Below are 11,403 nucleotides of genomic sequence, written 5' to 3'. Positions count from 1 at the left end.
TGATGTTGTACACACCGAATAGAACAAACAGACCGTTATCGTTAGTTGGTGTGGGCACAAATATAGCCTAGTTGTCGTTATAGTTATCATTATAGTTCTTAGTGTGAACAGCCCTTAAGACTACCTTTATTAAAACAATACACTTTTAGCATGACTGTCAATTTAGTCTAGTTTAGAGATGACATTACCTTGAATTGATGTTACCAATACTACCTAATTTTAAAGAAGGATAGAAAATCTTGTTTAGTTGTCTGTTCAGAATCGTGATCTCTATTTAAAAAAATAAAAAAATAAATTGTGATTCTCAATTTATCCAGATTTGGCCAGCTCTAATCACACGCATCCGTGCGTTTTGGAGGCGTGGCTTCGGAGAGCGTTCTGAAGGGAGGGCGGGATCTTTTCCCCTTTTAGGCTTTCAAAGCTAGCTTGCTATTGCTACCCTCTTTGAAACTGCAGACCCAAGCTTTAAAAGAAATATTTCCACATTTTCATAATCTTCATGGTAATGCAGCTTAAGCTAATAATGGGGTTTATGCACACCCTATGTATTATTAAAAGTTTCAAATTTTGCTTTTAAAGTATTGAAATAGTGTTTTTTTGTGTGCAGTGCTGCAGATAACATCCCAAAAGCCGATGAGATCCGAACGCTGGTCAAGGACATCTGGGATACACGCGTGGCCAAACTGAGACTTTCTGCTGACAGCTTCATCAGCCAGCAGGAGGCTCACGCGCAGGTAAAGTTGACATGAGTGGATCAGAACCAAGTTTAGCTTTAATTAACGCTCTTGTTGGACTGTGGAGGAGGGTTTGAGTACTGAACGTTTCAGGTTTTTTCCCCCGTAATTCATTGTCATCTTGGAAGCTGAAAATTCTGTTGAACTCTTTCCCTGCTACTGACGGAAATTTCCAGCTTTCCGTATTTTCACTGTTATACGTTAGGGGGCGCTATGACACATCTTCTGAAAGAGTAATGAATCTCCTGATCAAAACACATGTGAAGAAGAACAAGCGATAGCATATGTAAGCAGATGCATATGTAAAATAACGTGATCATCAGCATTAAAAAGCATATAAATCAAAACTGCCTAATGTCTTGAATGAACTGTCGTCCCAGGACAAGCTATAGGATTGTGAAGCTTAGGTGGTGTTGATGGACTCAATTTACTCCATCTATGTTTAGATCATCTTTCTGAATCCCATCCAGATGTAGTCTTTGTCAAAAACACGATTTTCTCAGCTTTTTGCTTAAAATGTTCTTTTTTTGTTAATGAAACTTACCCATATTCAAGTGTTGATAAATAAAAAAAGGAATTTACAAAGCTAGAATAAAACAGGTTTTTCATTTCCTTTTTCTTTTTTTCTTTTCTTTTTTAAAGCAGTGAGTCTGCTCTTTTGCATATTCAGATATTCATACGACAAAATATTCTGGGGGCCATGACACTTTTATGAAAATGATCAAGTGCTGGTGGTGGCTGGCAACTTTTTTCAAAAATACTAGTGGGGAAAGAGTTAATGTCCCTTTTCTGGTAAGCAGTGGGTATAGTTCCAATTTGGCAGGGTAAACTGTAAATATTCTTAATGTTATACCATGGTAATTTATTAATTCTCTTTAACTTGTGCGATTCAGTCAAATTGAGATGTCAGTTGATTGATAAACTTCATTCTCTCTATCTCTTTAGCTGGATAACCTCACGCTAATGGAGATCAACACCACACGCTCATTTCTGCTGGATTCTCTGAACTACATGTATAAACTGCGCTCAAACCTGCAGCCGGGCAGAAGTAAGGACTACTGAGACGTTAGGAAATACTGGAGACATTCTCTACCAGATTGATATCCGTCATTTTTCGTGTTATATGTAGTGAACCATAAAATAGGACTGAAATTTGTGTTATGGAACAGATGTTTGAAAAGATTACTGTTGATTGTCTGAAGAGCAGAATCATATCTGAACTCATGACCACTGCTGTTGCTCGGCATTTAAATAGTGACTGATGCTGCACTGTTACTGTAGCTGTCCGGACTAGTGAAAACCTTTAATCAATGTTTGTATGTAATGGAGATTTTTTTTTTGTCTAAATAAATTAAAAAGTATTTTTATACATTTGTCTGGCAATTGTGTGCACAAAAACAAAAAGGAATTAAACCACAATGTTTAATTTGTAGTCGTAGCTTACTGAAGAATATTCAAGATCTGAATCGAAAAAAGGTTGATCTAAGAAACATGGAAACATTTTGGGCATTTGAATGGGACAATTTCACCACTCCAATGAAGGGTGCCTTTCAGTCCATCCCATCTCACTGTTGACTCACTACTGTCCGTCACTTCACCCTGACTTTAAAGCCAAAACAGAATTATTTTCCTCATAAAGGTGAAAATAATATTATCAACACAATAATGATGTGTCATTCCTGAATATTGTTTCATCAGGCAATCGCTTCCTATATATTTATATATATATATATATTACATACTGTGTGACAATTCTAATTAGGCTATGTTTTGCAAGATTTGCAATTACTAAATCATTACATGTTTTTAAGGTCAGTGTGATGGGTGAATGATTTTGAGGTTTGAAGTGTTTCTGGATTTTTTGAAGAGAGAATATCTGCCTTGGAAAAAAATGGTGTGCAAAGTGTTCTCTGTTTTGAAAAATGGACCATCAATTATAATAGCATTGGTCAAAAACTGACAGGTGTGGGAATCTTGTAATGCTTATTAATGTTTATCAGCTCAGTATAAGTTCTTGAGGTGCTGTCACACACTACACCTAAAGTCTGGCTCTGGAGATTTCAAACTACAGCAATGTTGGTTTTATAAAAATGAGCACATTAATGAAAGAAATCCACATGTGGCAAACACGTTTTTGAAATATTTAATTTTTTGTCTGAAATTACAGCAATATATCCATAAATACCTAATTACTACACTCAACAAAGAATATATTACATTACAATGAATTCAAACAAGTACATTTAAAAAAAGAAAATAAAATAAAAACAAACAAACATTGGTTTCACAGCATCTAACGTCCTCCATTGAGTTTGGGGGCGACTGTGTGTGCATGTGTGTGTGTTGGGCAGGTTTGTATCTGCGCTCATCAGGCAGTGGTAGTACTTCAGGTGAAGCAGATACACACACAGCGATCAAACTGATGGCATGCCTGCTCGGGGTCAGCATGGCTGAAATAAATGACAGTGCAACCAAAGTCCTCACCTGTGCTTCAACAAGATGCATTTGAGACACTTGTGTGTTTTAACCTTGCACTGAATTTGAATTGGAAAAAAAATGGCATGTGGTCGTTCTGTAACTGCATGCTGTAACGCAGTGCTGTATACATGAGATACATACAGCAGCACACGCGACGGGTCAGGATAAGTGCCAGGAAAACAAACAGGTGCGTCATTCCCAGGTTCTACATCATCTTAACAATAGTATAAAAAGGTAGAAAATAAAAGATTACAGGCAGTCAGAGTTCATAAATGTTTTTAAGGCCCATATTCATGGTTTTTGTCAATGACTTGTGGTCTTGTTAAAATGCGTCATTGATAAGCAATGGTATAAAAACTTGGCAAACAAGAACGTCTTCAGACAGAGCAGACTTTCTTTGGAAAAACTTGGAATTTTCCAATTACAGCAGGACAGACTCAATTCATCGACTTGATCAAGCTTTGCTTTTGACTTTTTTTTGGCATGCCACCTAAAACTTTGGCACAGTAATTGTCAATGGCGAAAATTACAAATTATAATTATTCTTACTGTACATTTACAACATTTGTGGATTTAATTTTTGTGCATGTCAATTTCTCTGACAGACTCTCATCGCTTAAGCTCTCTGTGAACACAGATCAGAAAATCATGTTTTAGTACAAATGCCCTTTAATGCAGGAAACAGAAATCCAAAGAGGCTGCATGCTGCTTCATGACAAAAAAAATCAACTCCGTGTAGCAGTCCAGAACTTTGAGAGACGGGTGACCACTAGGCAATGATAAATGACAGTAGACATCCTGGGTCATACATATCAGTGGGCTAAAGTTATTCTATGATGCGTGGCCTTGTGGGATAGGAGGAAACTGTTGGCGGTAGGTCCTGGGTCTGTTGCTACTGTAGTTCAGGCAAAAAGGAAGTGATGCCATCACTCCATGAGTCCTGAAAGGATTATTCTGACCAGCAGCTGAGCAAACACTAAAAGTGAACCTTTTGCTTAACGCCAAAAAGCATTAATATATTAGAAAAACAATGGCAGGCTTTTTTCTTCCAAAGAACAATGGTTTAAGTAATTAAAAACATACAAAATTCTTTTTTTTTTTCATTGTTGTTTTGAAATTATTTACAATACAATGCTGAAGCACCTCTTTAAAAAACTTTATTCTAAATCTTGAAATAAAACATTTTTCCTTTATTTATCTGATGTTTTTTTTTTCCTTCCCTAGATTTAAAAGAGTCATCTGTCATAACACAGTACCTCCAGATAGTTCCTCAGGTTTTGTCTTTAAGTGCATTTCTAGGCATGACCTCCATGGGAAAGAGATGGATGTGTTTCAACTGGCGTACTTCTTTCTCAATGAGCGGTATGGCATTCCCTGTGAATTAGATGCATTCGGAGGCCGTGACGTGTATTCATGGGAGATTTTGCTCACAGGATGACGTCGGAGGGCAGGTCAGTGGATGGCAAATTGGTGGGCCAGATCTTCTGTTCCCCACTATTGCTCTTCAGGCTCTCCGAGTGGATGGATTGGGAGGGATGTGGGGGGGGTGGTCTAAGTGGGTGGTTGGTGGTGCCGAAGGATGTCACCTGGGTGGATAGCCCTTGAAGTGAGCCCTAGACCAGGGGCTCTGAGGCAATGTCAGGCACTTCTTAAAGTGCTCCAGCTCTGCCTGTAGGTTCTCCCTCTCGGCCGCCAGCTTCTGCTTCTGAGCCATTAGCTCCTACAGACAAAATACACACATTAACTATAAGACATTATAAAAGGAACTCATTACAGGGTAAGGCAGCAATAGTATGACTGAATAATTGTTGCTCTTGATATTGTTAATGATTATTAATGTTGATTAATAGAATGCATAAAACACGTTTTTATGTTTGGGAGAATGGCACGTCATGTTCTGGCTACATGGGCGTCACTAGGCCCTCTTCTGCCCAGCCCATTCGTGATCGTTTCAGTCCCCTTTAAAACATAACAGGCCCGTCTTGTTATAATCAGCGCGTTCTTCAATCCGCAGCGGCGCCGAGCAGAGCGCACTTCAGAAACAGAGGACAGGGTGTGTGTGTTCATCTGAGCCTCATTGGTCTGTCACTGCTCGTCAATGTCAGAATATTTGAGATAACCAATCAAATCAAAGTAGGCGGGCTTTATGTTCACAGAAGCTGCTGAGAGCGAATTTTAGCAGCGCAAAAAAGCAGCAGCGTTTCGACGCTTCAGTTTATGGTTTAGTGTGAGCTTTAGGAGGGGAAGAGACAGGGCAAGATAAAAACAAAGAGAAAAAGAGAGTGATGGAGATGAGGAGAGAGAAATAAACTACTGCCCACTGACATGGTTTTAAAGCTATTGTTATCCAATTTTTTTGGCCTTCAAAATATCTTAAAATGCACATATGTAGATCAGAGAAATAAACATTTTCTCGGGGGACCACCCTAACCACCTCACATTTGGGAACTCAGTGTAATCACTTATAAAACCCTGCCTTTATAAGTACAAATAAATAGCCGAAATCCTAGTAATATGCATGTTAATAAGCAACTAGGTAATAGTGATAATTTGACCCTAAACTAAAGTGTTACCTTTTTTCAATCATACCCTCATTGGGGGCTGAGCCCCCCTAAAATTAAAATCCTAAAATCGCCCCTGTCTGGCTACACAGACAAAACAAACTAAGAACATTTATGCATTTTATTGCTTAAAATGTTTATTGCTTTTTAGGCATTATATAATGAATCTCTTACATTGTATCTGTACTTTGTGGTTTACTTTACTTTGATGAGAGCCTACAAGCTCAACAGAAATGTGTGTCAAGTCAAGTCACCTTTATTTATATAGGGCTTTTTACAATACAGATTGTTTCAAAGTAGCTTTATAGTGATAACTGGAAAATAATGCAAGTTTGTTTCTGCTGTACAGCAGATCTAGAAGAAAATAGCATCATAGTCCAGCTTATGTAAGTTCAGTGATGGTTTATTTTTGTTCTAAAAAGTTATTAATTTAGTTAATTTATATACACCGGTAGCCGCTCTGGAGAAAACAGTGATGCCAATCGTCCATCTCAGTTCAGTTCTCATATAATGGTGTCAATGCAGACAGATCAATAATATTGTTGAATATTAAGTGTCCCCAACTAAGCAAGCCAAAAGCCAAAGACGACAAAGGCGAATGAAAATATAACGTGATTGGTTATAATGCTCAATGTTGCAAAAAAACTTGTAAAAAGAATCTGATGCAACATGAGCAGTTGTAATGTAATGCCACAATCGATGCGTTTCATTTTCATATTCCGCTTTAATTTCGACAGCTGTAATAGATTTAGTTTAATTGCGCATTTTTAATTTTGGTGCCATTTTTGCCCCAAACTCATATTGATTTCTAACCCAGGACTACACTAATGTAGAGGATAGTAGAGTAGTGTGCAGTATAAACAAATTTTTTAAAAAAATTATCTATAGCATCTATAAAATCTATAAAATCTCAAATCCAGCCCATGAGGTCCACTTTAGGTTTCGCTCCAATCTTGATCAAACTCACCTGCTAGTAACACTGTAGTAATCCTGAAGACATCAGATTAGCTTGTTCAGGTGTGTTTGATAGGGTTGGAGCTAAACTCTGCAGGAAAGTGGACCTTGAGTGCCAGAGTTGAGAACCCCTGATGTATAGATGATGTACAATTTAGAACAGGGTTCCACAAATCCAACCCAGGAGGGCCACTACCCTGCAAAGTTTAACTTTAACCCTAATCAAAGACACTTGTGCAAGCTAGTGCAATCAAGGTCTTCAGAGTAACTAGACAGAGTTACTAGACAACTACTGGTATGTGAGTTTGACCACAGATATTAACACTACATTCTTTATTCAAAGACTGTTTATACATGGCTTTAACACATTTTTTTGTGATCAGATCACAGGTTGTCAGAGCTAAATATGAGGTTTCGATAATCTTTACACAGAACATTAACATAACATATGGGAGGTCATCAGAAATGAGTGTGACCACACCGAATTTGTAGTGGAAATGCAATCTGTCCTAAATGTGTCCTTATTGCTTTTATATGCTTCCTGCAAAAGTGATGTAGAGTGTGACGAAATAAGGGGGAGTGTCTTGGCAAAATCCAACCACAAGTGGTCACAGGAGACACATTTGGAATGCATGTTTATACCAAATGGAAATGGCAAGTAAATGGACATTAATATCAGGTACAAATTAAGGCAAAGAGGTTAGTGTTTGTGTGTTTCTTACCCCCATTGAGTGTGAGAGCTGTTCAGCAGTTACACTGAGATTATAGTGATGCACCTCCAGCCGTCTGCACTGACTGTGAAGAACCTGTCGCTCAATGCTTTGCTCTAGAGACAGAGTGAAAGATACAGGGAGAGGTAAGCCTGGCATCACATACACCAGCACACCACAACTTAGGAATTTGCTGAGCTGCTCCTCTGCTGAAAAGAACTATGATATCCATCATGCAACAGTACCGAGTGGTGCCCAAGAGAGCACATATCTTACCTTCTGTGTACTCTTGATACGCTTCAAATATGGCTTCAATGCCCTGCCACCTGGACGTGGAGGGCTCATCGTCCTCGGTGTCATCTTCCTCATCCTCTTCGTTGGACTCCTCTGCAGAGATCTCCTGGTGGGAGGGCTGTGGGGGGCAGTGCTGTCCGTTGGGCTGGGATGAGGGTGGGTGGGGGTGTGGGTGTGGGTGTGGGTGGGGCTTGGACCGGCCTGGTGTGCTCTGGAGCTCAGGAATGTTATAATGCACAGATGAATCCACTGCATGGTTCTGTTCTGACATGACCAAGGTACCACCTAATAGAGGAAGAGGAGTTTTGATTCTATTAGCTGCTCAGAAGATAGACCTGTTCACACTGAGCACCACAAAATGTTGAAATGAATCTAGTGTTGTTTTTGGCAGCCTGTTTTAATTTTAGTTTTAGTCTAGTCTTTGTGTCAAGCTGTCGTTTTAGTTTTTATTAGTTTTAGTCACGTTCATACTCTTTTTAGTCTAGTCAAGTTTTAGTCGACGAAAACTGATGACATTTTAGTCTAGTTTTAGTCAACGAAAACTGATGACATTTTAGTCTAGTTTTAGTCGACGAAAACTGATGACATTTTAGTCTAGTTTTAGTCAATGAAAATTGTATTTTAGTCTCTTTTTAGTAATGCAATTCTATTTAACCCAGTCAATATAGAATTTCAAACAAGGTTATCTTATTTAGTATATTTAGGGCTGTGACGGTGGCAGTTTTTTTAACACCGCGGTGGTAATGAACCAACTACCGGCGGTGGTGGGGTTATTTAAAAAAAATAAATAAAAAAAAACTTGTTTTATATTTCCACACAAAGACGCGTGCCTACCACTCTGCTCTCTGAGAGGGATTTGGGACACGAGCAGGAAAGAGACCATCGATCTCTTTAAATGATAACTTCGTGTTTTCTTCTTGATGTAAATTGGTCTGAAGAGCGAATTTTATCCTTCACAAGGGCGAGATATTTAGGCTATGTTTGAGATTGCGCTGCCAGAGAAAGTGAAACTAAAAATCACCCGCGCGTGTGAAGCGTGCTTTACAACTAAACTTGACGCGCCCTATGTCTAATATAACAAGCACAAACTGTGTTAAAAATAATTTGACATGCAAGTACAAATGTAGGCTATCTGTCCTACAGCGTTTTTCTACTTTACCACAGTAAATAATACGAATATAATAGGCCTAATTAAAAGCGAACCAATGAAGAAACGTAACCAGAGACGCTGCCAATAACGCACTTAACAGCTGTCACAAAGAACCGGCAAAAGTAATGATTATGAATGTGTCAAATATATCAATGAGACATTTTAATAGAATAACTAATGGAGTAATATTGTTAAATTCGCTGATAATCGGGTGACCAGATCGCAAACCAGAATTTAAACCCGACAAAGCTATTGGGTTCACGCACAATTCTCTCATTCGTCGTGACGTTATAACATTTCGTCTCGTCTCGTTTTGGTCAACGAAAATGAAGAGACATTTTAGCATAGTTTTTATTTTGTAAACCACATTTAGTCTCGTTTTTATTCGTCAACGATATTGCATAATACATGTATTTTAGTCATCGTCACATGACCAGCATTTACGTCTCGTCTCGTCTCGTTTTCGTCAGGTCATAACGGTTCGTTGACGACAATATTTCGTCATAATTTTCGTTGACGAAAGCAACACTAAATGAATCCTAAAGCTCTGCTCATTTATGCAAAATGTTCTCTGGTAATCGAGCCACATTACTAACACAGTGTCTCCCTGTTCCTGGAGACACAACAACAGTGCACATTTATTAACTCTTCTTGCTCAATCACACCTGATTCAGCTCAGTGAAGACTTGAAGACCTGAAATAGATGGGTTCTATAAGGGAGACATCCAAAATGTTGGTGTGTACCTTCAGGAAACCAGGTTTTGAGAAACGCTGCTCCACCGGCTGAGCTGCAGGAATGCTGTGCCTTGCTGTCTACGGCCTACATAAAACTTAAATAGAACTACTAAGTATCATAGATGGCAGCTTAATTATGCTCCCTACCTTTTGCAACAGCCTTTACGTCACCAATGATGCCCTAAAATATTGCCTACATAAGGAGTTGAAACAAAGCAATTCTTATCTGAAGGCTCCCTTTGCACAGAAAACACAAATTTTTACATATATGCAGCTTCAGATTTTGTTCCTATCCTGTGACAGCACATCTGTTACATTTTAGTGATGCTGTGTTTTTATTCATATACTTTCCCTGAAGTTCATGTCATTAGTTGCGTTTCTTTTGGTATGAACAGACACCAAGACACTGTTGTTGCAAAGTTAGTGTTGAATAAGTAATGAAATACCACAATCTGAAAGAGAATTTGAACTGCTAACTACCTTTACTCTTCTGAAGGGCTTTTTGGGTGGACTGCAGTACTGATTCATGGAACTGCTGGGCAAACTCCTCTGCAATGAAGCTCTCCCACGGTTTGGTCTTTCCGTTGACACTAACGGAACTCTCTTTAGTGAATGGGGGCTGTCGAACACTGTTCAGCAGACTAGAGCTCTTGCCCGGGATGCTGTCGTTGGCTCGACCTTTGTCAGGTAATGCAGCAGGCAAGGGAGAGTCTTTCGGTCTCAAGGGATCCGAGAGGGATTGGTGCTGATCCGAGATGGACAGGGGGTCTGCTGGGGGCTGGGGCACGGACACGGATGGGGAAGGACTGGGGGGCCGTCCATTCAGCAGCTCTTCGGATTGGACTGGAGACTGAGATGACGTGTCTGCAATAAAACAAAACAAAATTACAATCTAATGTTTGCATGCTGGTTTATTAATTCATGGACAGAAAAACATCAAATAGGCTCTTGACCAGAGTGGACTGAAGCAGAAGCACCGGGCAAACTGGGCAATTGCCCAGGGCGCCAGACACTAGAGGGAGGACCACCATGACAAACATGAGCTTCTCAAACTTGTGAAGAACTATCTGTGATCGACAATGGCTACGTTTAAAACAAATAAAGAACCAATGTAGAAGAATAGTTATGTGCAAACAACGGGAAACCATGTATATTTGTGCAGTATGCGCATGTCAAAAAATCAATTCTGATTTGAAGCTTGTGACATATAAACGTGCACATCAACCCGATCACTTTATTTAGTGTTCATGTAAACTGCGTTCGGATTCATCAATCAAATTAATTTAGTTTTATTGAAACAAAAGGTGTGCATGTAAACATAGCCAGTGTCACAAGATCGTTTGAATGGATTGTCCGAAATTTCAATTGAGCACCAAATATGTCGCAAATTGGATTACTCCAAGGTAATTGAAGAGTTTGCAGCAGCCAAAACAAGAAAGGTCCTCTTTTAAATGGTGAGTCAACTATATTAATTCATTACACCTGTCTTAAGTAAACAGTAGGGGTCAATATGTGATAAATTGCCATTTTTTCCTCTTAAAAATTTGAAAGTAGGGGGCGGTATTTTCCTATTTTGCCCAGAGTGCTGGATTGTCTCCCCCCGGCCCTGGGAATATCACATATCGTATGCTTAGTATATTTATATTAGTACATTTTCAGCTTCAGCATTTATGGCCTCCTCACAATTACTACAGACAACAATTCTAATTCATTCCACAATGTGTAAACAATACAGAACATGTTAAAGAAAATACATTCACAATAGAAGCAATGATTGTTTTTCATCC

At 39.0% G+C, this 11,403-nt stretch overlaps 2 protein-coding genes across 4 annotated transcripts in view; one reads left to right on the top strand and one right to left on the bottom strand.

Moving 5' to 3' along the window:
* Positions 1–2,103, top strand: part of gins2 (GINS complex subunit 2) — a 4,256-nt gene extending 2,153 nt beyond the window's left edge. The window contains exons 4-5 of the mRNA XM_082183127.1: positions 608–734; positions 1,680–2,103. Of these exons, the coding sequence (XP_082039253.1) occupies positions 608–734; positions 1,680–1,796 (244 nt within the window). The 3' untranslated portion in view covers positions 1,797–2,103. The remainder of the gene's footprint in view (positions 1–607; positions 735–1,679) is intronic.
* A 760-nt stretch (positions 2,104–2,863) lies between these two features.
* The window catches only part of gse1b (Gse1 coiled-coil protein b), a 245,807-nt gene continuing 237,267 nt past the window's right edge, over positions 2,864–11,403 (bottom strand). For all 3 annotated transcript variants that reach the window (XM_082182838.1, XM_082182839.1, XM_082182840.1), the window contains 4 exons: positions 10,097–10,480; positions 7,714–8,016; positions 7,450–7,553; positions 2,864–4,932 (listed from right to left, as the gene is read on the bottom strand). In XM_082182838.1, the coding sequence (XP_082038964.1) occupies positions 4,795–4,932; positions 7,450–7,553; positions 7,714–8,016; positions 10,097–10,480 (929 nt within the window). In that variant the 3' untranslated portion in view covers positions 2,864–4,794. The remainder of the gene's footprint in view (positions 4,933–7,449; positions 7,554–7,713; positions 8,017–10,096; positions 10,481–11,403) is intronic.

The sequence above is a fragment of the Leuciscus leuciscus genome (genome assembly GCF_965113295.1).
Source record: "Leuciscus leuciscus genome assembly, chromosome: 10".
NCBI classification, from domain to species: Eukaryota; Metazoa; Chordata; class Actinopteri; order Cypriniformes; family Leuciscidae; genus Leuciscus; species Leuciscus leuciscus.
Note: the sequence above shows the minus strand (reverse complement) of the source record. Positions and strands in the feature narration are given on the sequence as shown.